This window comes from Salvelinus alpinus, chromosome 13 (genome assembly GCF_045679555.1).
Source record: "Salvelinus alpinus chromosome 13, SLU_Salpinus.1, whole genome shotgun sequence".
NCBI classification, from domain to species: Eukaryota; Metazoa; Chordata; class Actinopteri; order Salmoniformes; family Salmonidae; genus Salvelinus; species Salvelinus alpinus.
The window spans coordinates 15526622-15554294 of NC_092098.1; the positions used below are offsets into that span (position 1 = coordinate 15526622).

General features: G+C 43.2%; 1 protein-coding gene across 1 annotated transcript; it reads right to left on the reverse strand.

Moving 5' to 3' along the window:
* Positions 1-2416: 2416 nt before the first annotated feature.
* Positions 2417-20378, reverse strand: LOC139537184 (amyloid protein-binding protein 2). The gene is made up of 13 exons (XM_071338207.1): positions 20060-20378; positions 11942-12030; positions 11603-11754; positions 11406-11529; positions 11124-11292; positions 10935-11024; positions 7857-7924; positions 7660-7765; positions 7452-7576; positions 6981-7066; positions 6547-6737; positions 6106-6271; positions 2417-5990 (listed from the first exon to the last, which is right to left on the reverse strand). The coding sequence occupies exons 1-13, from the start codon at positions 20195-20197 to the stop codon at positions 5734-5736; spliced, it is 1761 nt and encodes a 586-aa protein (XP_071194308.1). The 5' UTR covers positions 20198-20378; the 3' UTR covers positions 2417-5733.
* Between the last annotated feature and the right edge of the window lie 7295 nt (positions 20379-27673).

The following is a 27673-nucleotide window of genomic DNA, read 5'->3' on the forward strand; positions in this document are numbered from 1 at the left end:
TTTTATTTCTTAGATTCCTTTCCTCGCTCCATTTCCTTTCCTGGTTCCCTTTCTTTTCCTCCTTTCCTAGCTTCCTTTTCTTTCCTAGCTTCCTTTCCTCAACTCCATCCATAGTTCTTTCCTTATCTCCTTTCCTAGCTAATTTCCACCTTTCCTAGCTCCCTTTCCTTCTTCCTTTTCCTTCTTCCCTTTCTTCCATAATTTTCTTTCCTAGATTCCTTTCCTTGCTCCCTTTCCTTTTGTCCTTTCCACTCTCCCTTTCCTTTTGTCCTTTCCTAGCTCCCTTCTTTTCCTCCTTTCCTAGCTTCTTTCCTAGATTCCTTTCTTTCCCTAACTCCTTTCCTCTTCTCCTTCCCTATCTCCTTTCTTTTCCTAGCTTCCTTTCCTTCTTTCCTGGCTTCCTATTCTCCCCTACCCCCATTTCCTCGCTTCCTTCCCAATCTCGCTTTCTTATCTTTTTTATTTTCCTAGCTCCTTTCCTCCTTTCCTAGCTCCCTTTGCTTGCTTCCTATTCTCTTTCCTTTAATTTCCTCATTTTCTTTCCTAGAACCCTTTCCTCTCTTCCTCGTCCCTTTCTTTTCCTTCTTTCATAGTTGGCAGAACGAGCAGCTGGCGAGTGCCTATTGGCTCGTTCCTACAGGCCTGGGCAGGTCCTAATCTAGCATGTATTTTATATTGACATTAGGGAGCGCCTACTCTGTGAAGTGCGCATGTGCAATAACTCAATTCGCGCTTGCACTGATTCTGAACAACATCCTTTTTTATTTTTATTTGTTTATATATATATATTATTATTTTAATTTTGCATATTGTAAGGTGTACAAAACTTAGTCAACTCTGTTGGCAACAAATGTTCGTTTTGGGAATAGAAAACTGTTTTGAAATCAAATGTTTCATCGATGAGAAAATGAGCAGAAAGTCGGCCAAAATCCATCTCGCTCCATCTTCTCTCACTGCCGACCACTGGGCTTCCTATCATCACCATATTTGGTGGTGAGTGGAAACGCCAGCAGGATACTTCAGATCTATAAATCCGATGAAACATCTGGCTCAATGTTCTATTTGTGCCACGGCCAGTAGTTAGGAAAGGAAGAAGGGAGCTAGGTAACAAGGAAAGGAGCTAAGGAAAGGGACATAGTTTCATTCCCTAAATTAGGAAAGGATGAAAGGATGCTAATAAAGTAGGAAAGGAAGCTAGGAAAGGATGATTATAAAGGGAAATTATCATTTTACCTTTCAATTTAAATGGGGTGGGGACGTCCCAAGGATTCCCGGACAGCAAGGACCGAGAAAAAAAAGGAGTTCGCATGTATGTGGTAGGGATTAACCACGGCCAGTAGACGGCGATAGTATTGGTTTAGTGACAGGCTAGTTTTAGTTACAGGCTGCTACGGGGCTGCAGCTGGATGCAGTTCATCAAAGCCCTTGAAATATTTCAGCAAGTTTACATAATCAAGACTTACTGACTTTAGTAAGTTTGTGTTATTGCCAAAGAATAACCGACACAGATTCATAATGTACAAACAAGTTTAATATCATTTAATGGTGGTGCATTGCGTTACACAAGCCAAATAACGTTGATCTATCCATAAAAAAGCGCACTGACACTAATGATGATGTCGACATTTACATGTATCTTTTTAATTCATAGACATGTCAATATTCCTTCATCTTTTCAGAGCTTTGTAAAATGTTAATGAAAAAATGTACAAAAACACAGTAGTGTTGATATGAAACAAAAGGAGATTACTGAAAGTCCTTTCATTTCATATTGTTTGTGCAATTTCATTTAAAGATCCCATCCTATGACAGAATAATGGGCTGACCTGTTGCCATCTGTCTGTCACTGTTGCCATCTGTTCAAATTTAGGGGTACTGCAGAAGGCAGAACATAAAATGAAAATTATTTACATGTTCTCAGTACACACATTCCACCAATTTCCTCTTACCTTTCTGGGTAGCCATGGATGTCATGATGAACAACCACTAAAGCCACTCTTACTAGAGGACTGTATCCACACCTATGCAGCAGGCAGCACTTCACGCAGTATACAATAAATACAATATCTCAAAAGATTAATGCACAGCACAGTTCTTTAAAAACTCTGATACAGCATGTATGGAATATCTGCAATCTAGTTCTGCAAATACTTCTGAGTCATACCTAAACTCAAAATGTGTTTGTGTGTAACCTCCTCTTTTAAAAACACATTTAGGGCCAGTTTCACAGACCAAGATTAAATGATTCCAGGAGTTGGCCAAATTACCTTTCGATAATAAAGACCTTAAAATTTCAAGAACATTGTTTAACTAACTATGGATGAAATACAGGGTCGTTTCTGATGCAAACCTTTTAAAATGAAGTTTAGCCATAACAGTCATCATAGTCTTATTCAAAAGTACAATTTAGTCCAAGAGTGGGCTTAATGTAGGTCTGTGAAACTTGCCCATAGTTATACTTCTAGAATTAGACAATCTTCTATTTACATGGGAGTTTCAGAGTGAGCAACGGTTAAAATGTTAGTGTGGAAATAAATGTGCTTTACAAAAGGCTGGCGCCTTGCAATGCATGTGAGGATATAGACAGCACGTAATAAAAACTAAATAAAAAAAGCTACATGGGCTGCATTTGCTCCAGTTTCAGTGGAAAACGTGTCTAGAAGTGATCAACTCTCAATAGATGTTCCACCTATAACATACAAAGATGAAATTCCTGATTGAGAGCTATGCCTTATTCCAGAGACGTCTTCAATGAATCTTATAGCAGTCTTGCTGACACTGACAGATGTAAAGGACAGGGAGGCTCAGCCCCAAATTCATGTGTGCAGCAATCACAAATACCATTAGATATTCAGACCCAAACAGTAACATTCACCAGAAACAATTAAAGCCTTGTAAACAAAACTAGGGACATAGACAACCATATACCAGCCACCCCAGTTTACAAGGAGGTGGATAACTTTTTTGAACATCCAATTTCCTAAATCTAAAATGTTTTTATTTTCAGATGTACACAGGCAAAGCACTTGGGGGTAAAAGGGTTGACATTTGAGAATGTCCATTTGCTTCACCTGTTCAGATTTTAAGATGGCTGTCCCTTGATCTGCCTCAGAACGGCCTTCCCTGTCACCTTCTGTCTCTAAGCTTGAACTCGGTTCATCCTAATTCATCACCCATGGTGCAATACTTTTCACAACAAAGCTGTTGAGTAAAGCTGGCTGACAAACAGTGCTGGCGGTCTTCCCTCAGAAGGACTGGGTGTCCTTGATTTGAGAACAACATGATCAGTCTTAGCTTGAAGAGACAATACATGGCCAAAAGTATGTAGACATCTGTTCGAACATCTCGTTCCAAATTCATGGGCATTAAGATGGATATGATCTCCCCTTTGCTGCTATCATAGCCTCCACTCTTCTGGGAAGGCTTTCTACTAGATGTTGGAACATTGCTGCGGGGACTTGCTTCCATTGAGCCACAAGAGCATTAGTGAGGTCGGGCACTGATGTTGGGCGATTAGGTCTGGCTAGCAGTTGGCGTTCAAATTCATCCCAAAGGTTTTCGATGGGGTTGAGGTCAGGGCTCTGCGCAGGCCAGTCAAATTCTTCCACGCCGATAAAAACCTCGCTTTGTGCACAGGGGCATGCTGAAACCGGAAAGGGCCTTCCCCAAACTGTTGCCACAAAGTTGGAAGCACATAATCATCTAGAATGTCATTGTATTCTGTAGTGTTAAGATTCCCCTTCACTGGAACTAAGGGGCCTGGCCCAAACCACAAAAAACAGCCCCAGTTCATTATTCCTCCTCCACCAAACTTTACAGTTGGCACTATTCATTGGGGGCAGGTAGTGTTCTCCTGGAATCCGCCAAACAGATTAGTCCGTCGGACTGCCAGATGCTGAAGCATGATTCATCAATCCAGAGAACGCGTTTCCACTGCTCCAGAATCCAATGGCGGCGAGCTTTACACCACGCCAGCCAACGCTTGGCATTGCGCATGGTGATCTTAGGCTTGTGTGCAACTGCTCGGCCATGGAAACCCATTTCATGAAGCTTAATTTGATGAAGCTCCCGACGAACAGCTCTTGTGCGGACGTTGCTTCCAGAGGCAGTTTGGAACTCGGTAGAGAGCGTTGCAACCAAGGAGACCATTTTTATGCACTACACTCCTGTTCTGTGAGCTTGTGTGGCCAACCACTTCGTGGCTGAGCCGTTGTTGCCCCTAGACATTTCCACTTCACAATAACAGCACTTACAGTTGACCATAGCAGCTATAGCAGGGCAGACACTTGACAAACTGACTTGTTGGAAAGGTGGCATCCTACGATGGTGCCACGTTGAAAGTCACTGAGCTTTTCAATATGGGCCATTCTACTGCCAATGTTTGTCCTTAGAGATTGCATGGCTGTGTCCTTGATTTTATACACCTGTCAGCACGGGTGTAGCTGAAATAGCCAAATCCACTAATTTGAAGGGATGTCCACATCATTTTGGCCATGTAGTGCATGTCAGGTCAAACATGTGACTTCCTGTCTCTGTCTGCATATGGAAAGCAAGCATGCTAATAACCAGAGCAAGAGCACCTTGGGCTGATCGTCCTTTAAGGCTAAGGCTTGGACTTCAGTAGGACTATAACAGCACATGTAAAATTAACAGCCATGAGACAGACATGCATGTTTAAAAGCAAGGCAATACGTTCTATTTACCTAGTCCATACAAAATGGGGTACATTATTACTTAACTTTGCACTAGGTAACCCTTCACTAGCACTACTACCTTTACCATCTCATTCTAAAATGAAAACACGAGACCTATTATATTGTTAACGTTGTGTTTTGAGGGTCTGTCTGAGCATTTGCACTGGAAGACAGGGAGGGAGTCATCTCAATAGCAGGTTTTAGCTGACTTGTTTTTGGTTTAGCTTCATGAAATTCCTTATAAATACTTGCCATTTTAATTCCACAAAGGTACTCTAACGTACACTTTCAAATATTCCATAAGTCAGTGGTCCAACAATGAATCTATTGAGCACAATTGTGCTTCAATTCAATACACATGCTGGTGCATTTCAAATTCATCAAATCACAGACAACCTTTAAACGCATGCATGAAGGACTGCACCAACAACATCTTTAGAGGCAGAAACAGGTGTTCCAAAAAGAAATAGAACTGAAGATTTGGTCCACGGATGAAAGGTGTTGTAAACTCCCTCATGACATTAGCACAATAACAGAAGGATTGCACCCAGAAAAAGTCACTCTGGCTCTTTATAATTGACCAAAGCAAAAAGCCAAGAGGTGCTGAATCCATGCTTACAGGAGACATCAATGGTCAATAAAGGGCAAGCTCTGACCAAAAATGAAGCAGAAAACAAAACCCATGTACTATTCTATAAAACACTATGTTCTCATTGTTTTCTTTCCCCCCTGGACTCAATTCCTCTAACAGAAGACTGACGGTGATGAAAGCGGTGTTAGTTAATGCAAAGTGTATAGCAAGTGAATCCTCCCATCAAATGTTCTCTGTAGGGTAGATCACAGGAGAACGACAAAAAGACTGGATCAGATGCATTCCACAGGCCATAGTGCATTTCCCTAAAGCCAGTTGGCAGATTGCAAGGCCAACTGTGTAACTTGATGTGGAGAGGGTGTGTTCAATAGATTTAAGCGAGCTGTGAACACCTTAGCGTTTCTATCTGCGTGTGGGCATGTGTGTGCATGTGTCTGTGTAGGAAGCCTAAGCAGGTGGTCCGGCCCCATGGTTCTGTGACAGTAGGAAGGACTGCACCACCTCCTCTGTGGCCTGGGGGCTGGTGTTGACGTCCTCCAGGGCATCAGCCACAGCAAACTGCCGGTCCCTCAGCCGGTTCCAATTGGATAAAATATTGTGGTACTCAAAGACTTTCTCATAGTTCCCCACAGAGTTGTACAGTTTAATTAGGCCCCTGTAGTCGTATTCCAGTCCACTGTAGCCCTCGCCAAACAGCTTCTTACCTGCAGGGGAGAAACACACATACTGGTAAGAATATCGAATAGAACGATGAGGAAGAATAGATTACAAAAGAAGAGTACAACGGTAAAATAGACTCCATCTAGCCTAGTGACTGACCGATAGCGATGGAGCGCAGGTAGAGCCTCTCAGCATCTTCATACTGGTTCATGTCGTAGTTGTAGAGAGAGGCTAGGTGGCCCACAGACAGAGCCACCTCATAGTCCTCCTGACCCAGAAGCTGCTCCTTGATCTGGATGGCCTTGATGTGCATCTCCTCTGCCTCCTAAAAAACAGAAACAGATGAGATCTCCCAGTCATCCACAGCCTTGGGGTCTGTATACAGCTTTTCAGCTACCATTAAACCCCAGAGCCTCTGTGACATTTTAGCCTACTTAGAGAGCAGATTCCTGCTCCAAAAGTGGGTCACAGGGTTCGTAAACACTGTGGAGAACATTTGGATGGCAGTTTATGATGAAAGTGTGTCACAGGTCACCTTCTGCATGCTTTCTACAGACACTTGTCTCAGGGGTTGGAAGGGAGGGATGATCTGATTCTGACCTTGAACTTCCTCATGGATTGGTAGAGGCGGCCCAGGTTGCCATAGTGTTTCGCTGTCTGAACATTAAACTCCCCGAAGGCTTTCTTGGCCAGCTGGAGAGAGGAGAGGTGGAGGTCATGGGCATCCTGGAGCAGCCTCTCCTCCGTTTCCTTGTTGTGGCAGTCAATAGCGATCTCCTCCAGGATCAGAGCTGAGTGAGCAGCACAGCACAGTCAGAAGAGGTACAGAGAGTCAGACGTACACCTCAAGTTAGTCAGGAAATGAAAGATGAAAAGGTATCAACTGATCTAATCCAAATAACACGGACCTCTCCTCCAAAATAAAACAACTCCTCTTCCGTAACTGACTCGGCAGCAGTTGTCACAGACATCCTCGTGCCCATCACGGACAACGTGGGACAGGAGTAAACAGATGGTTGTGAAAGCCGTTTTACCTTTGACTCTTTTGGAGGAGGCCAGTAGCAGATGATCCTCAGGGAGAATGTGAGTGATGATGTCTATGGCCCTCTCTGCGTGGAATCTGTACACAACATACCCAGGGGGCACAGCAGAGAAACAGATGTGCCACAGTAGCTAAAGCACAAACATTTCCTAGGAAACAAAATAAGGCAGGAACATCACTTTTGGGAGGGACACTGCAATTGGCCTGCATGAACTTCCAAATACAAGAGAGACTAAAAGTACATACATAACATCAAATGGACAACAAGTACCTTACAGCAGTGGTTTCCAACCTTTCTCGGTTACTGTACCACCAACTGAATTTTGCTCTGCCTGGAGTTCACTAGAAGTAACCCCTCATGTCCATTTTACCAGTAAAGCTATGGTCTCATGAGTCTTCAAATACCCCCTGTGGATAGGCCAAGTACCCCCAGGGGTCCTAGTACCCCTGGTTGTTTACTCACAGCGCGTTGTCAAATTTGCCAGAGCTGTACAGATGGACATAGGAGGAGTATGCCAGGTCCTCGTGTGCTGTGGCCACGTGGATATTCTTTCCCCCGAAAACCGACTGCCGGATATCTAGAGCCGTCTGGAATATTAACACAGTTTCAATATCACACATCTGATACACCCTCTCTGCTGTCTATCGACATCTCAGACTGACTCACTCACCTGGTATATTGCAACTGATTGGCAGATGTTATCCACATTCAGCAAATAAAACCCATAATCAAGGAGAGTGTCTGAATATTTGGGATGCTTGTGTCCAAAATGCTCACTGCAGAAACAATAAGGAAACAGACATTACTGAAGGAGACAGAGACAAGGACTACAACACACAAACAAAAAGTGTGGTGAACCTAACTTACCGTGCCAGGAAAACAGCATGTTTTATCAGCTGCTCTGCCTTACTGAACTCCCTCTTTACCACACAGGCCTGTTGGTCCAAACACAAAGGCATGAAACCACACTAAGTTCAAACTACTAGGGATGTGCATCTTTCCCAGAAAATTCGATACGTATCGAGATACAGTACATGGGCTCTGATACGATACAGGAACCATACATTTTAGTTTGAAATGATTCGGTAAGATTTGGTTTAATTAGAAAATGAATAGATGCGATAGACTAATATTTGTTGCATAAACATTCATGCCTGGTTTCCTCCAGAGGTGATGCTTGACATTCAGGCCAAAGAGTTCAATCTTGGTTTCATCAGACCAGAGAATCTTGTTTCTCATGGTCTGAGAGTCCTTTAGGTGCCTTTTGGCAAACTCCAAGCGGGCTGTCATGTGCCTTTTACTGAGGAGTGGCTTCCATCTGGCCACTCTACCATAAAGGCCTGATTGGTGGAGTGCTTCAGAGATGGTTGTCCTTCTGGAAGGATCTCCCATCTCCACAGGAACTCTGGAGCTTTGACCAGACTGCCCTTTTCTCCCTCGATTGCTCAGTTTGGCCGGGCGGCCATCTCTAGGAAGAGTCTTGGTGGTTCTAAACTTCTTTCATTTAAGAAGGATGGAGGCCACTGTGTTCTTGGGGACCTTCAATGCTGCAGAAATGTTTTGGTAACCTTCCCCATATCTGTGCCTTGACACAATCCTGTCTCGGAATCCTATGGACAATAGACAGGTGTGTGCCTTTCCAAATCATGTCCAATCAATTGAATTTACCACAGGTGGACTCCAATCAAGTTGTAGAAACATCTCAAGGATGATCAATGGAAACAGGATGCACCGGAGCTCAATTTCGAGTCTCATAGCAAAGGGTCTGAATACTTATGTAAATGTAGTTTTTTTTATTTTTTTTAATAATTTTTCAAAAAAATTACAAAAAAAACTGTTTTTGCCTTGTCATTATGGGGTGGGTACTGTGTGTAGATTGACATGGAAAATAATGAATGTAATTTATTTTGGAATAAGGCTGTAATGTAACAAAATGTGGAAAAAGTGAAGGGGTCCGAATACTTTCCGAATGCACTCAACGAATAAAGCTTAATATCACGCATGCCATTTTAGCATTTGAATACTGAAGGTGCTGCGCAGATGTGCAAGATCAGGCCGCCAACCTCGCATTGGTCAGAACGCCAAGCTGGGTACAGTGCGCAGTTTGACTAGTCTACTGTTATTGCCTGGGGTTGTTCTGCATGCAAAATGACTTGTAGATCAATGACCGTCAACACAGTTACATGCAGTTCGACACTGAAGGAGAGCGGATGCATTGGTTGTCACAGAAGATGAGGTACAGTGCCCTTTAGAAAGTATTCATACCCCTTGACTTGTTACACATTCAAAATTGATTAAATAGATTCTTACCCATCTACACACAATACCGCATAATGATAAAGTGAAAACAAGTTTTTAGAAATTGTTACAAACTTTAAATGAAATACATAACTCTCGTTTACATAAGTATTCACGCCCTCGAGTTGATACTTTGTAGAAGCACCTTTATCAGTGATTACAGCTGCGAGTCTTTCTGGGTAAGTCTCTAAGAGCGTTCCACACATGGATTGTGCAACATTTGTCCATTATTATCTTCAAAATTCCTCAAGCACCATCAAATTTGTTGTTGATCATTGCTAGACAACCATTTTGAAGTAGATTTAAACCAAAACTATAACTTGGCAACAAAATTCACTTTCTTCTTGATAAGTAACTTGAGTAGATTTGGCCTTGTGTTTTAGGTCATTGTCCTGCTGAAAGGTGTTTTAACCTTCCTGTATCTGGTGGAAAGCAGACTGAACCAGGATTTCCTCTAGGATTTTGCCTGTGCTTAGCTCCAGTCGTTTATTTTTTATCCTGAAAAACTCCATAGTCCTTAACGATGACAAGCATACCCATAACATGATGCAGCCACCACTATGCTTGAAAATATGTAGAGTGGTACTTAGCAATGTGTTGTATTAGCCACAAAAACATTATACTTTGTATTAAGGACAAATTTGCCACAGTTGCAGTATTACTTCAGTGCCTTGTTGCAAACTGGATGCATGTTTTGGAATATTTTTATTCTGTACAGGCTTCCTTCTTTTTACGCTGTCATTTAGGTTAGTATTGTGGAGTAACTACAATGTTGTTGATTCATCCTCAATTTTCTCCTATCACAACCATTAAAAAAAGTCACCATTGGCCTCATGGTGAAATCCCTGAGTGGTTTCCTTCCTCTCCGTCAACTGCGTTAAGAAGGATGCCTGTGTCTTTGTAGTGACTGGGTGTATTGATACACCATCCAAAGTATAATGAAAAACTTGACCATGCTCAAAGGGATACTCAATGTCTGATTTTTATTTTAGACTTTTATTTTTTACACTTCTACCTATAGGTACCCTTCTTTGCGAGGCAAAGCTCCCTGGTCTTTGTGGTTGAAATTCAGTGCTCGAATGAGGGGCCTTACATATAATTGTATGTGTGAGGTACAGATGAGGTTGCCATAAGAAGGGATTGAATACTTATTTACTAAAGACATTTCAGCATTTAATTAATTTGTAAAAAAATAAATAAAAAAACATAATTCCACTGACTTTATGGGGTATTGTGTGTGTAGGCCATTGAATTTTTTGTGTAAATTTAAATCAATTTTTAAATCAGGCTGTAACAACATTTGGAAAAAGTCAAGGGGCCTGAATAGTTTCTGAAAGCACAGAATTAATGTAATAAATGTTAGTGAACCAGCATAAAAAACAAATGTGAATGCGATTCGTAACGTTTGAATCGATTTTCTGAGCAATGTATGCTACATTTGGATCGGTTTGGGGTCCGCAGACCAAAGCACTTGTATCTGGGACCAATGCGTATTGGTGAATCGTTACATCCCTACTAACTAAAGTCCGAAGCAGTATCTATGACTAACAGAGTACTGCAGTGACAATAGTATGGGGACATCTCAAAAAGTATTTATTTATACATTCATAGACATGTCTATAACACAGGAAAAGGGAACACTCGTACCTTGGAGGCCTGCCTCAGGACATCTACCACAACTTTAACAGGCAAACCCACTGTGATTTCTTTCATTGCCTCTATGCACCACCTGTAGGCCTGCAAAAGACAATATCAGTGATGAGATCTACATGAAAAACCAGAACACCAAAAACAATCTAACAGAACCAATTGATATATCTTTACCAGGCAACATACCTCATCATAGTGGCTCTTAGCAAAGAGCAGCGCACACAGCTCTCCATAGAGCGCAGCTTTGTTGGCCTGATGACCATGTTTGGCCAATTTGTCCATATACAACTGGGCCAGCTTGACAGTCTCTTCACCAAGATGGTACTTGCAGTTGCCATTCCGGACATGAAGCAACCTAAGAGAAATTAGTGAATCTGGTAAGCTTTTGTGGAAAAATACAGACTAAGAGTAACCAGCCATAGAACTAGAATTGGAGCCGAATATACTAACGCTCTGTGACCCACTGACCTGACACAGCACTCCACAGCCCGGTACCAGTGAAGCACCTCGTCATGCAGTGTGCACAGCTGCAGACACGACAGAAACACCTTCTCTGCATCACCATACCAACCTGCATCAGACAGAAAGCCACCTACAGGACAGGGTCAACATTAGTACAATCAGACACAAAATGGTAAAGAAAGTTGATGGGTGCGGGTGCCTACCTAAAACAAAGCCAAACTGAATGGCCTTCTCTTTCACATGGGCATCAGACTCTGCAATGTAGGAGCAGCGGCGGCTGAAGGAGTTGGCCAGGACAGAAGCCACTTTCACCCCATGATCCATCAGGGCCTGGAAGCAATGGTGCAGGAGGTGTCTGCACGCACACACACAAAGACCGGGCATGACGACGTGATACAAACATACATGAGAACCGGTCAAAATGTGTGACATTGACATTCAAGGTTGGCTCGAGGATCATCATATCCCTTTTGCTTCACATGATCATGAAGTCAGATTACCATACAGAATATGAAATGTATATACACACACGAGCAAAGTACCTTTTGTCAGATGCCCTTAGAACTTTGGCAAACACCTCCAGCTCACAGAACTCCCCTCCCAGCTGGCAGAGCCGACCCTGCTGGTACAGCTGGAGAAACATGAAGACAAAGTTAGGATAGCAAAAAAAGCACAGGAGTGTCAGAAGCTAGGTTTCCATCCAACTGGTCACAGACTTTCATGCGAATATTCTAAAATCTGCATGAAGAAAATGTGCGCATTCACACACCAGTGGCGTTTCCGAAATATGGAAACACATTTTTGTGTACACTTACATTTTCAACTCAACCGATAGTTTTTCCTCAAAAAGTTGCGTTTAATAGCAAACGTGTCTACTCTGGTCTTGGCACGTGTGCTCTAGCCAACAGCTCGCAGATAAAGTGCAGGTAGACTGTGTGGGTACAGTGCAGGTAGGCTGTGTGGGTACAGTGCAGGTAGGCTGTGTGGGTAGGCTAGCTTACATGATGAAATTATTATGGATAAGAGCGAGAATATTTTTTATTTGTCAAAACAGCAGTCAAGTATCGTCATGTCACCAGAATAAGACCCTCAATATGTACCGTAAAGGAGCATCAAGATCACCCTGTGGAAAGTGGTTAGCTTAGCTGCCTGGCAAGCTAGCTAGCATGGTAACTGTACAGTAACATTACAGTAGCTCTAACATTTGTTTTCATAGGCAAGAGTACTGCCAAAGTTTGTGAGAGCTAAAATATCATGCAATCTGCTAACGTTAACAAGGTTATTGCCCATTTGGGTAAATTATTTTCAGCTAGCTAAGTTTGTTGGCTAGCTAGCCATGTATAAACAGCTTACAGTACGGTCACATATCATTTGGTAACGTCACAGTAGCATCCACTTTCAATGGGGGGAGCTGTCAGTGTCACCTGACTTTCTTTTGACTAGCTAGCTAGATTATGCCAGCTATATTAGATAATGCTTTGATATCCAGGGGACAAACTTCTAGTTATAAACAGCTTTAGCGAATGCAACTTACACATCTATGTCATGTTTTTTTTTTAAATCAGTCAGTCCATGATATAGCCTAGCTTACAAATTTGCAATGAGCCTACTTGCTTGAATACGGACTTGTTTTCCAATAACACAGTGTATTCTTTTAGGCTGACTACATTAGCCTAGTTCACATTAGGTTTGCTAATTGTTCTTGTGCTAGTGTGATACATTCATCCTGTTGGTTTCAGATGCCTAAAAAGACCCATAAGCCTGCCAATGCAGGCAACAGGCCAGCTCCGAGGCAGAAGTGGTATGGTTATGACAAGAGTTAAATGGCAAAACATGCATAGGCCTGTGACATTTGAACTGTGTGTTCATCTAGAAAACATACCGTTTTACACTACATGACCAAAAGTATGTGGACACCTGCTCGTCGAACATCTCATTCCAAATTCATGGCATTAATACGGAGTTGGTCCCCTCTTTGCTGCTATAACAGCCTCCACTCTTATGAGAAGGCTTTCCACTACATGTTGGGGACTTGCTTTCATCAGCCACAAGAGCATTAGTGAGGTTGGCCGCTGATGTTGGGGGATTAGGCCTGGCTCACAATTGGCGTTCCAATTCACCCCAAAGGTGTTTGATGGGGTTGAGGTTGGGGCTCTGCGCAGGCCAGTCAAGTTCTTCCACACCAATCGACAAACCATTTCTGTAATGACGTCGCTTTGTGCACGGGTGCATGCTGAAACCTGTAAGGGCCTTCCCCAAACTGTTGCCACAAAGTTGGAAGCACAGACTCGTCTAGAATGTCATTGTATGCTGTAGCGTTAAGATTTCCCTTCACTGGAACTAAGGGGCCTAGCCCGAACCATGAAAAACAACCCGACCATTATTCCTCCTTCACCAAACTTTACAGATGGCACTACGCACTGGGGCAGGTAGTGTTCTACTGGCATCTGCCAAACCCAGATTAGTCCGTCAGACTGCCGGATGGTGAAGCGTGATTCATCACTCCAGAGAACACGTTTCCACTGCTCCTTAGTCTATGCTGCTCTGACATTGCTCGTCCATATATTCTTATTCAATTCCTTTACTTAGATTTGTGTTTATTGGGTACATGTTGTGAAATTGTTAGATATTACTTGTTAGATATTGCTGCACTGTCGGAACTTGAAGTACAAGCATTTCGCTACACCAGCAATAACATCTGCTAAACACGTGTATGTGACCAATAAAATTTGATTGGTTTTTATAACAGTACAACCTTCAAATGTAACTAATATATATATTTTAAACAGACACTAGTTGTCTGTAGCCTGGCCAAGTTGTCTACGACCTCTGTGAGTGCCCCCACACTTGGACCAGCCTCTGAGTGTCCCGCCCATAAACAACGTCTGCAAGTGCCCCAAACCGCTGTCTGCGAGTGGCCTTTTACTTACTACATCATGCACCATGGTCCTTTTAGAACTAACACCTAGAACTAACATTCATCAAAACATGGAGAAAAACTATTGTCACGTTTTAAATCTCACATGACCGTATTGTCAGTATTCAAATACATTTTTATTTCTTTACTTCCTTTATAATTTCAGCATGTGCCTAGGAAGCCTGTTTGGATAAAAATGATATACACTGAGTGTACAAAACATTAAGAACACTTGCTCTTTCCATGACAGACTGACCAGGTGAAAGATATGATCCCGTATTGATGTAACCTATTAAATCCAATTCAATCAGTGTAGATGAAGGGGAGGAGACCGGTTACATAAGGATTTTTAAGCATTGAGACGTATTGTGTATGTGTGCCACTCAGAAGGCGAATGGGCAGACAAAATATTGAAGTACCTTTGAACAGGGTATGGTAGTAGGTGTGAGGCACACCAGTTTGAGTTTGTCAAGAACTAAAACGCTGCTGGGTTTTCACGCTCAACAGTTTCCCGTGTGTATCAAGAATGGTCCACATTTCTTGACATCCAGCCAATTTGAAAAGATCATGAGAAACACGGGCCAGCATCCCTGGGGAAGACTTACCACCTTGTAGTCCATGCCCTGACGAATTGAGGCTGTTCTGAGGGCAAAAGGTGGTGCAACTCAATATTAAGACGGTGTTCTTAATGTTTTGTCCACTCAGTGTAGCTTAATCTTGCTACAGACCTATATCTATCCTACCCTGCCTTTCTAAGGTCTTCGAAAGCCAAGTCAACAGATTACCGACCATTTCGAATCCCACCATACCTTCTCCGCTATGCAATCTGGTTTCAGAGCTGGTCATGTGGGCACCTCAGCCACGCTCAAGGTCCTAAACGATATCTTAACCGCCATCGATAAGAAACAATACTGTGCAGCCGTATTCATTGACCTGGCCAAGGCTTTCGACTCTGTTAATCACCACATCCTCATCGGCAGACTCGATAGCCTTGTTTTCTCAAATGAATGCCTCGCCTGGTTCACCAACTACTTCTCTGATAGAGTTCAGTGTCAAATCGGAGGGCCTGTTGTCCGGGCCTCTGGCAGTGTCTATGGGGGTGCCACAGGGTTCAATTCTTGGGCCGACTCTCTTCTCTGTATACATCAATGATGTCGCTCTTGCTGCTGGTGAGTCTCTGATCCACCTCTACGCAGACGACACCATTCTGTATACTTCTTGCCCTTCTTTGGACACTGTGTTAACAACCCTCCAGACGAGCTTCAATGCCATTACAACTCTCCTTCCGTGGCCTCCAACTGCTCTTAAATACAAGTAAAACTAAATGCATGCTATTCAACCGATCGCTGCCTGCACCTGCCCGCCCGTCCAGCATCACTACTTTGGACGGTTCTGACTTAGAATATGTGGACAACTACAAATACCTAGGTGTCTGGTTAGACTGTAAACTCTCCTTCCAGACTCACATCAAACATCTCCAATCCAAAGTTAAATCTAGAATTGGCTTCCTATTTCGCAACAAAGCATCCTTCACTCATGCTGCCAAACATACCCTCGTAAAATTGACCATCCTACCGATCCTCGACTTCGGCGATGTCATTTACAAAATAGCCTCCAATACCCTACTCAATAAATTGGATGCAGTCTATCACAGTGCCATCCGTTTTGTCACCAAAGCCCCATAATAATACCCACCACTGCGACCTGTACACTCTCGTTGGCTGGCCCTCACTTCATACTCGTCGCCAAACCCACTGGCTCCAGGTCATCTACAAGACCCTGCTAGGTAAAGTACCCCCTTATCTCAGCTCGCTGGTCACCATAGCTGCCCCCACCTGTAGCACGCGCTCCAGCAGGTATATCTCTCTGGTCACCACCAAAACCAATTCCTCCTTTGGCCGCCTCTCCTTTCAGTTCTCTGCTGCCAATGACTGGAATGAACTTCAAAAATCTCTGAAACTGGAAACACTTATCTCCCTCACTAGCTTTAAGCACCAGCTGTCAGAGCAGCTCACAGATTACTGCACCTGTACATAGCCCATCTATAATTTAGCCCAAACAACTACCTCTTCCCCTACTGTATTTATTTTGCTCCTTTGCACCCCATTATTTCTATCTTTAATTTGCACATTCTTCCATTGCAAATCTACCATTCCAGTGTTTTACTTGCTATATTGTATTTACTTCGCCACCATGGCCTTTTTTTGCCTTTACCTCCCTTATCTCACCTCATTTGCTCACATTGTATATAGACTTATTTTTCTACTGTATTATTGACTGTATGTTTGTTTTACTCCATGTGTAACTCTGTGTTGTTGTATGTGTCGAACTGCTTTGCTTTATCTTGGCCAGGTCGCAATTGTAAATGAGAACTTGTTCTCAACTGGCCTATCTGGTTAAATAAAGGTGAAAAAAAAAATTTTTTTATTGAGCTGACAAAATTGTCCCAATAACAAATCACCCATATTCGCAAACTTATATCATTTCAAGCTTTACATTTCTCTAATATCGGCTAATTAACGTAATGAACGATATCAGCCAAATTCTTGCGATAAGTGATCGGTGATAATTTTTTGTGTATCGTGCCAGCTATAGCTTAACCTGTCAAGAGCTTGTTTGATTACATATTTGTTCTTAATACGGTTTACGCTCAAATCATTTTCATAATAATCTTATACCTTTTCCTCTTTCTCCCCAGCCCTGCAACAGGCCTCTGTGAAGACCACCTCGCCTTTCTCCCCAGCCCTGCAACGGGCCTCTGTGAAGACCACCTCACCTTTCTCCCCAGCCCTGCTACGGGCCTCTGTGAAGACCACCTCGCCTTTCTCCCCAGCCCTGCAACGGGCCTCTGTGAAGACCACCTCACCTTTCTCCCCAGCCCTGCTACGGGCCTCTGTGAAGACCACCTCGCCTTTCTCCCCAGCCCTGCAACGGGCCTCTGTGAAGACCACCTCGCCTTTCTCCCCAGCCCTGCAACGGGCCTCTGTGAAGACCACCTCGCCTTTCTCCCCAGCCCTGCAACGGGCCTCTGTGAAGACCACCTCGCCTTTCTCCCCAGCCCTGCTACGGGCCTCTGTGAAGACCACCTCCCCTTCCCTGCTACGGGCCTCTGTGAAGACCACCTCCCCTTCCCTGCAACGGGCCTCTGTGAAGACCACCTCCCCTTCCTCCCCAGCCCTGCAACGGGCCTCTGTGAAGACCACCTCCCCTTCCTCCCCAGCCCTGCAACGGGCCTCTGTGAAGACCACCTCGCTCTTCTCCCCAGCTACGGGCCTCTGTGAAGACCACCACTGCCTCTGTTGTCTCTCAGGGAACTGAGCTCTCTGCTAGAGCCTCTAAAGGCGCCCTCATGCTTTTGAATAGATTGTGCATATATTATGACAACATTGTGACATTTATTTTTCCATTTTTAAGGTTAGTCGAGCACACTATTTTTCTTGAGGCAAGCCAAAGTTGGTAGCCGAGGTCAACTGTTGGGAATCTTCAGTAGTCTGTCATTCAACAAGAGACGACCCGTTTTCATGCACATTATTTCATTAAGAAATACTGCACCAAACATCTTAGTTAGACGTAAAATTTCACGACTAAGGTCTCCTCTGCAAAAAAGTCCAAATTAAATGACTATTTTGAGGAAGTGTATATTGGCAATGGCATCTCAAAATGGACAAACAGTACCACTTTTTCAAGCGAAGGTCTTTTAAGGGAGTATGCAAGCATACTTGGTCGGTTAGGCTAGCTGCCAGCCAAACTGAAGCATGCCGACACCTTAAGTGCTCTCCTCTGCTATAGCCTCTAAGACATACCGAAATGTAATTTCTTAACCAATATAATGATATACATTAAAACATGGCAGAAACAAAACTGCGCGTCAGTGTATTGATATGATGAAGATATTGTGAGTAATAGTACATTTTTGCCTTGTTTTGCTTTGCTTTTTTTCATTTTCAGGAGAGCTGATTGGTGTGGACTACCTGCTTAGGCAGACTGGGAAGGATATGCAGGACATGGACCCTCCCCGACTTGGAGACTGATTTTGAGAACCATGCAACGGACCCCACAGTTGGTAGTCTTCTGGATGACTTCACCACCACTACTGCTGACTTCTCTGCTCCCAGCCCCACCCAGGATGCTCCCACTACAGTCCACCCACCCTGCTTCCTCCAGCGCCAAGTCTGCTGCCACCAGTACCTGGCCTGCTTCACCCACAGCCCAGTCTGCTGCCAGCCAACTCCACCCATGCAAAAAACCTGATTGTTTGAGAAGTGGCAACACATCAATAGTTTCCATATTAGACTCTGCTGTACTCTAGTCCTTTTTATCTTATTTCTACAACCAGGGGCTTGATTCAATCAGATCAAGCATTAACCCAATGTTGCTCATGTGTCATAAACCACTCCCTTCTTTATTATCCTTACTGCATTAGAAGTTCAAAACAGCATTAGAAAGTGTAGGCTTTTGCATAATTTTCATGTAAATTTGGATGGGGGGATTTAAAGCCTATCAGTCTAGTCAGGAGTAGGGCCTATAGCCTACTATAGAACATCACGTATTTCAGTGTTTCTAACACGGCTGCATGGGATTTGTTGGATATAAAGTTGGGTGGTTTTGTTGCATTCAATGGCAGTGTAGGTGATAAGGTAACAAGGTTCTGCTTGTGAATTTGAAAGCTCTAACACAGTTTCACCTCCGATACCGCCAAAACAACCGCTATGCGGGTGTTGACCAACGCTAATCTGATTAAATCGAGCCCTAGAACTTTTAGAATTAGTTTTTCTCCTCTGTTTTGCATGGATGTTGTCATATGTTTGGATCCGATTGTGTCATTCACTCAGAATCAGGCAGTGCCATAACCACTCATTACCCTGGGTCCCTAGGGACTGTGTGTGTGTGACATTTCACATTAATAAACATGGTTCTATATTTCAACCAATTATTTGAATGACTTTTGATTGTAGGTCAATCATTATTCACTTTAAATAACATATGTGGCTCTGAGTAAAGTTTCAGAGATATGATGTAATTATAAATACATCAGGTAATATGCAGTCCACAAGACACTGCAACAGATAACTGATCATTTAAGACACTAATTGCATAAACAAGGTTGCGGGAGTACAGTACATAAACCAACTTAATTAGAACACATATATAACGATTATGCTACCATAATCGTAACATTAACTCATATTGACCAATGTGAGAAAAAAATTAACACTTTTGGTAGTTGTTTAGAAATGTTATTTCTGGCCGAGGCAGGATTCGAACTGGAGACCTTCGGGTCCTCTCTTCCCCTTCCTTAAACAGAGGGAAAAAACTACATTTTCATTGTTTTTCAGCTTACCATAATAAATAAATGAATAATAAACACTTACATTACGACGAAGCCTCAATTTTAAAAATGTTAATTTTTTCCCACATTTTTCTTCTCCCCTTAATAAGATACCATCGTTCCCCAGCTTTGGTGTTTGTAACGCCAGGATAATGGGTTCGATTCCTGGGACCACCCACATGTAAAAATGTATACACGCATGACTGCAAGTCGCTCTGGATAAAAGCGTCTGCTAAATGGAATATATTGTTGTTAACCTTTTAAGCAGGATAGCTAGCAAGCAAGTTAATCAGCTGATTTGCTTTGTAACGAGTTTGCAACGTTAGCTGTAACGTTAATTGGCTAGCTAAAACGAATCAACTCGGGAACATCACATTGTATAACGTCAGTTAGCAAACTAGACTAAGAACTTACCTTGTAATACACATCAAATTGAATATTTTCAGGGAGGGAACGAATATCTCTTCGCGATCGACTGTAATTGTCCACCACTGCTGATATAGCAGTGTTGTACAGTGTCTCTGGGATCCATTCGAGCTCCAAGGCCGCCATGTTGTTTTCCTTTTCTCCAGCCAATAACACCCCCTCTGCTCGATCGACGGTCGGTAGCTAGCTAACCACCTTGCCAAGTTTAAACTTATTTTCTTGTACCTTCTCATGTAACAAAACAGTTTTGACTGTCTCATCTGGTTAAGCACCAGCATTAACCATCGGCCATGTTCCTAGGATACGGACTGAACCAGTGCAGTCTGCCCGAAGGTCTATCTCTGCCCCCACCCTGTTTTTCACACTCTGGGTCTGATTCGCCAGAGTCAAATGTACTTCGCTTCGTTCCTGAGGGAGTTTGATTAGTTGAACCCGCACCGGGCTAAACAGACAGGGAGTATGGCCCGTGACGCCCGTTCATACCTGAAGTGAACGGGAGGAGCGAACGTCTACGCCGCTCGGGCGTTTTCAAAATGCAGCATGATTTCATTTTTATTTTTTTATTTAACCTTTATTTAACTTGGCAAGTCAATTATGAACAAATTCTTATTTACAATGACGCCCAATGACAGTTTACCAAAAGGTAAAAGGCCTCCTGCAGGGACTAGGGCTGGGATTAAAAATAAAATATAAATAAAATATAATATAGGACAAAACACACATCACGACAAGAGAGATAACACAACACTACATAAAGAGAGACCTAAGACAACAACATAGCAAGGCAGTAACACATGACAACAGAGCATGGTAGCAACACAACATGGTAGCATGTGGCTCAGTTGGTAGAGCATGGCGCTTGCAACGCCAGGGTTGTGGGTTCATTCCCCACGGGAGGACCAGGATGAATATGTATGAACTTTCCAATTTGTAAGTCGCTCTGGATAAGAGCGTCTGCTAAATGACTTAAATGTAATGTAAATGTAGCAGTACAAAACATGGTACAAACATTATTGGGCACAGACAACAGCACAAAGGGCAAGAAGGTAGAGACAACAATAAATCACGCAAAGCAGCCACAACTGTCAGTAAGAGTGTCCATGATTGAGTCTTTGAATGAAGACATTGAGATAAAACTGTACAGTTTGAGTGTTTGTTGCAGCTCGTTCCAGTCGCTAGCTGCAGTGAACTGAAAAGACGAGCGACCCAGAGATGTGTTTGCTTTGGGGACCTTTAACAGAATGTGACTGGCGGAACAGGTGTTGAATGTGGAGGATGAGAGCTGCAGTAGATATCTCAGATAGGGGGGATTGAGGCCTAAGAGGGTTTTATAAATAAGCATCAACCAGTGGGTCTTGTGACGGGTATACAGAGATGACCAGTTTACAGAGGATTATAGAGTGCAGTGATGTGTCCTATAAGGAGCATTGGTGGCAAATCTGATGGCCGAATGGTAAAGAACATCTAGCCGCTCGAGAGCACCCTTACCTGTCGATCTATAAATGATGTCTCCGTAATCTAAAACGGTTAGGATGGTCATTTGAATCAGGGTTAGTTTGGCAGCTGGAGTGAAAAGAGGAGCGATTACGATAGAGGAAACCAAGTCTAGATTTAACTTTAGCCTGCAGGTTTGATATGTGATGAGAAGGACAGTGTACCATCTTGCCATACTCCCAAGTACTTGTATGAGGTGACTACCTCAAGCTCTAAACCCTCAAAGGTAGTAATCACACCTGTTGGGAGAGGGGCATTCTTCTTACCAAACCACATGACCTTTGTTTTGGAGGTGTTCATAACAAGGTTAAGGGTAGAGGAAGCTTGTTGGACACTAAGAAAGCTTTGTTGTAGAGTGTTTAACACAACATTTGGGGAGGGGCCAGCTGAGTATAAGACTTTATCATCTGCATGCAAATGGATGAGAGCTTCCTACTGCCTGAGCTATGTTGTTGATGTAAATTGAGAAGAATGTGGGGCCTAGGATCGAGCCTTGGGGTACTCCCTTGGTGACAGGCAGTGGCTGAGACAGCAGATGTTCTGACTTTATTCACTGCGCTCTTTGAGAGAGGTAGTTAGCAAACCAGGACAGGGCATGGGAAAAAGAGGGAGAAGCATCTGGGATAGTCGCATTAGAAGGGGGGGAGATGAGGAAATGTTGGAATCCTGTCATCATGATGGTGATTAAAGAGCTCAGCCATGTGCTTCTTGTCAGTAACAACCCCATCATCAACATTAAGGGACATGGGCAGCTGTGAGAAGGGTTTATCCTCCAGGTCTTTAACTGTTTTCCAGAACTTCTTGGGGTTAGACCCACAGAGAGAACTGCTCCTTAAAGTAACTAACTGATGCATCATTCAGAAACATACATCTCGTTTCCCAAAAATATATTCTCTAATTTTCAAACTAGTTTTCATTGGGAAGGCAGATATACTTTTTTTAATTTTTTGAAATCAAAAGCAATCACTTTTGCATGTGAAAACAGAATCATACTCGTTACTCATTATGCGTGCTTAACCTACTTCACTTTTGTTTTGAGCCGACATCGCCGTCGGCCAAAATCGGGCATTTGGCTCGCGCCAAGGAGGTAGCAAGTTTCCAAACCGGATGCAGTCAACGCTAACCCGGTTCGCCCTGGGCATTAATCGAATCCCCTCACTGTTGCGCAGATGATGATCCCGTCACAGGATTCTGTCGATAGACAGGGGAAGACCTTACACTTGCTAACGATGCATTCAAGTGCTACTCGGAACTAGAAAACTCTGAAATGTCCAACTTGCTAACTGGTTGTAGTTACACACGTGCCTCGTTCAACCAGTTAGCAATCGGACACTTCAGAGTTTCCGACAAGTGCGTGAAGGCGGCATAAAAACAGCGTTGCTGCGTAGTCACGTGGGTCGCGCGTCAGTCAGGCTACTAGGTAGACTGTACTGGAACGTCAGCTGTATGGCTATCTTGCCAAAGCGATTGCAAACTCTGATCTGGCGATGCGAGAAGATGGAAGTGGAATGTGTGTGGTGTTTTCTTAATGCATCCAAAATACTTGCTCAGTTAATCAGTCACCAATCAATCACATACTCACAGCATAATATAAAATTAAAAAATGAATAATCAGTATTCATCGTTGTCCTATGGACGTCATTCCTTTTTTTAATTTAAAAAATATGTGTGTCCCTGGAACATAAACGTAACAGATCTGCAGCACACAAAATACATTTTTATATTTTTGTCCCTTGACAAGCAGGCATTGTGGAAATTGATCAGAGACCACTAAGAGGCTGAATAATAGCAACTTTGAAAGCACCACAAGCTCTTGTGGCCAAGACTGGACAAATGTGCATAATATGTCCCCAAGTCCACAAACCTTGTAAAAGCGAAATAGGATGTGAAGAAATTGCGAACCAACCGACGCGCCGCCAAGCTCAAACCAAGTGCACCCACTGCAAAATTGTTGCCAGGCAGTAAAAGCGGCTGGATTGATAGGTGTAGAAATCTGACGTCGGAACGTTCATTGAACCTTTGTGAAGCTAGCCACAATAACGATTAACCACAATAGTGGAATTTGCAGTTTGCCTTCAAAATAAAAGTTCCCAATTGAAACACGCAGAAGGATACATATAGTGGAATTATGCCATATTTGAACTAGATAATTCTAACATGGTTGGAATGTTGTTACATAACTTAACAATAAATACAATAATGAACTAATTTGACAATAATTCGTTATGAATGTTCAATTACGCATAACAGACTAACTATGGATTTGCCACAGTCAAAGACCTGCAATAAGACCTACCACGGTAATATTTGTGTAAACTCTTCAGAATTTTAATCTGTGGTTGTCACTGAGCAGGCTGATACCCCAGTTCATGGGTGCACACTCTATAGGTAAGGTTGTACAGTGTAATATGAATGTTCAATACGTATAATATGCTGACTGTCGGTTAAGATGGAGTCTCATGAAGACATAACATGCGCAGTTTGAGCTACTCTCTGAAACTCACTTAAATAATTCCTTTGATGATACAGTGGTATCAATATATGGTTATAACATCTACAGAAGAGACAGGAATGCCAATGGAGGATGTATCGCTGTTTATATTCATAGTCATATTCCTGTAAAGCTTAGAGAGGATCTCATGTCAAATGCGGTCAAAGTAATATGGATACAGGTTCACCTACCTCACCTAAAGCCTATTATTGTGGGAAGTTGCTATAGACCACCAAGTGCTAACAGTCAGTATCTGGATAATATGCGTGAAATGCTTGATAATGTATGTGATATCAACAGAGAGGTATATTTCTCAGTGCCGTAAATATTGACTGGCTTCCATCAAGCTGTCCACTCAAGAAAAAGCTTCAAACTATAACCAGTGCCTGCAACCTGGTTCAGGTTATCAGTCAACCTACCAAGGTATTTACAAACAGAACATCAACTAAACCGTCCACTTGTATTGACCACATCTTTATTAATGCTGCAGAAATCCGCTTTAAAGCAGTATCAACACCCATCGGATGTAGTGAACATATTATATAGCCATGTCTAGGAAACCCAAGTTCCTAAGACTGTACCTAAAATAGTGTATAAGCGGTCATACAATAGGTTTTGCACTGATTCCTATGTTAAAGATGTGAAAACTATTTGTTGGTCTGAAGTGTGTAATGATGTAAAGCAGCGTCAGGATGAAATTGCTTCTTCCGGTTACTGACAGCCATAAAGAAACTGACTGTTAAAACTGTATGGCTGAGAGGGATGAGGCTAGGGAATGGAACATAAGTCTGGCAACACAGCAGATTGGCAACATACAGTAAATTGACAAATCAAGTAACTAAACAAAAATAAGAAAAAAACTATACTATGGAACAAAGATACATGATATAAAGAATGATAGTAAAATGCTCTGGAGTCCCTAAAATGACATTTTAGGCAGAAAAGCTAAGTCAGCTCCATCCTTCATTGAGGCTGATGGCTCATTCATAACAAAACCCTTTGATATTTCAAACTACTTTAATAACTAATTTGTTGACAAGATTAGCACATTTAGACACTACATACAAAAAAACAAATGCCGAGCCTTCATAATCACGCATAACGGACCAAATAATGAAAGACAAGCACTGCAGCTTTGAATTCTTCAAAGTGTGTAAGAGTTGGAAAAATTATTGCTATCTGAAAAAAAGGACAAACCACCTCGATGGTAAATTACTGCGGTTAGTAGCGGAGTACATTGCAACTCCTATTTGGCACATCTTCAATCTAAGCCTAGAAGACGGAGTGTGCCCACAGGCCTGGAGGGAAGCAAAGGTCAGTCCTCGGCCAAAATATAGCGAACGTTATAGCAATGGTTCAAACAGCAGACAAATCAGCCTAAAACCAGTTCTTAGCAAAGCTTTGGAAAACATTATGTTTGACCAAATACAATGTTATTTTACAGATAACAAATGAACAGACTTTCAGCATGCTTGTAGGAAGGGCACTCAACATGCTCAGTGGTGACACAAATGGCTGAAAGAAATTGATAAGAAGATTGTGGGAGCTGTTTTGTTAGACTTCAGCGTAGCCTTTGATATCATTGATCATAACATATTGCTGAAAACTTAGGTGTTATGGATTAACATCCTCTGCCTTTTAATGGATGGACCGTTATCGATCCAATATAACACAGAGGGTTTTCTTTAATGGAAGCCTCTCTAATGCAAAATCTAGTGTGGCGTACTGCAAAGCAGCTGGCTTGGACCATTATTGTTTTCTGTGATACTAATGAACTTCCACTGAAGTAGAGGCTTGACGAGAGTGACCATACTACCTGTGTCCAACAAGGCGGCCGCGTCCTGACTGCCTATTTTGACGGGGTTCTGTGGGGCTGCAGTGGCTTCGTGGGCCCAGCAGGTCGTGATGTACTCGCACCTTCTGGTGGTCTTCTCTGAGGGACTGGCCGTCGGCAGGGACTCGTCATTTCCCAGGCAGCTCCAGGCCAGGTGTCCCTCCTGGCCACAGGTGTAATACCTTCTCTGGTCCACGCTAACTAGCGGCCGCCGCCTCAGGTATGATCTGGCTTCAGTAATAGGAGGCCGTCTTGAAGCAGGGTTCAAATAGGCGTCTCCCTTTCTACCACACGTTAGTTCGGCCTTGAATTCAGGCCTACTGGGCTCTGGCCTACTGATTCGCAACATCTGTTCCGTAACCTGGTGATATTCTAATAAAGCAACCAGGGCGTCAACTGACGGGGGGTTGCTCTGGGCAGCATGGCACTTTTCGGCGGTGGGGAGGCCCCGGATATATTTGTCCATTACCAGTCGATCTATTGCTGATGGCCCGTCCCCGTGGTAAGCCAACTTCTAGTTAGTCTAACCAGCTCGGCTATTTGAGGTCTTACCGGGGCGTGGCCATCATAGGCCCAGGAGTGGAACTGTTGGGCCCGGGTTGATAGGTTGTGCCTATAATGGGCCAAGATGGCAGTTTTCAGAGCAGCATAGTTGTCGATGTCCGCCAGTGCCAAGCCGCTACAGGCCCTCTGGGATTCTCCAGTCAGAAAGGGGGCCACTTTGCCAGCCCAGTCCTCCTTGGGCCATCGCTCTCTCTGCTGTGAGCTCAAATACTTCTGGATAAGCTTCAATGTCATCTTAAGCAGTTAGCTTGGTGAGGACCTTGCCTGGATCTGTCATATGGTCCGGCCGGACCATGGCTTGGCTAAGCTGTGTGATGACCTCCTGAAAGGCAAATAGGCTTTGAGCTTGCTGCATTTAGGCTTGAACCAGCTGACCACGATGACCACCGGCTTCTTATTTTATTGTGAGTTCAGAGCATGGGAGGGTTGTGCCAGCATTCTCCACCAGCTATGGCAGCCCAGGGGAGTCAGAGGTGAAATTCACAATAAAATTAGACAGAGGGAGACCGTTATGTGGTGCTAAAACCAAAGTTGTTCTGTAATAAAGGTGGTGGTGGGGGGGGGGGATACAACTGAAAGCCCTCTCTGGTAACAGGTGGGTCACTCTGTGTCCGGCGTGGCGGCTCCTCGAACCTCCTGTGTTAATGAACAAAAAAGAGAGAGCGATGAGTCCGGGATTTCAAGCCTTTCTCTCAACTTGCTCCAGGTGGCGTGCTGCCCGGGAATGGGTCCTCTGCACCTCTACTTATACCCATTTGGGGTAACAAGTAACAGGTGTGACCTAGTCCAGGTGCCAATTGTTTGCAGCACCTGGAGTGGGTAATATTGGTGTTGAATCACCAGTCGCAGTTGGTGCCTGTAGAGCTGTCCATGGCACTAACCCACCTTGGCCTCTCTAGCCCTCTGGAGCTGACCAAGGTCCTGCTCCTACCTTTGTAGCTCCCTGCTGGCCCCGGGTTGACAGAAGTATATACATATACATATATACACAGTACATTTGGAAAGTATTCAGACCCCTTCCCTTTTTCCACATTTTGTTACATTACAGACTTATTCTAAAATGGATTAAATAATTTTTTGCCCTCATCAATCTACACACAATACCTCATAATGACAAAGCAAAAACAGTTTTTTAGAAATGTTTGCAAATCCATTACAAATAAAAAACAGAAATACCTTATTTACATAAGTATTCAGACCCTTTGCTATGAGACTTGAA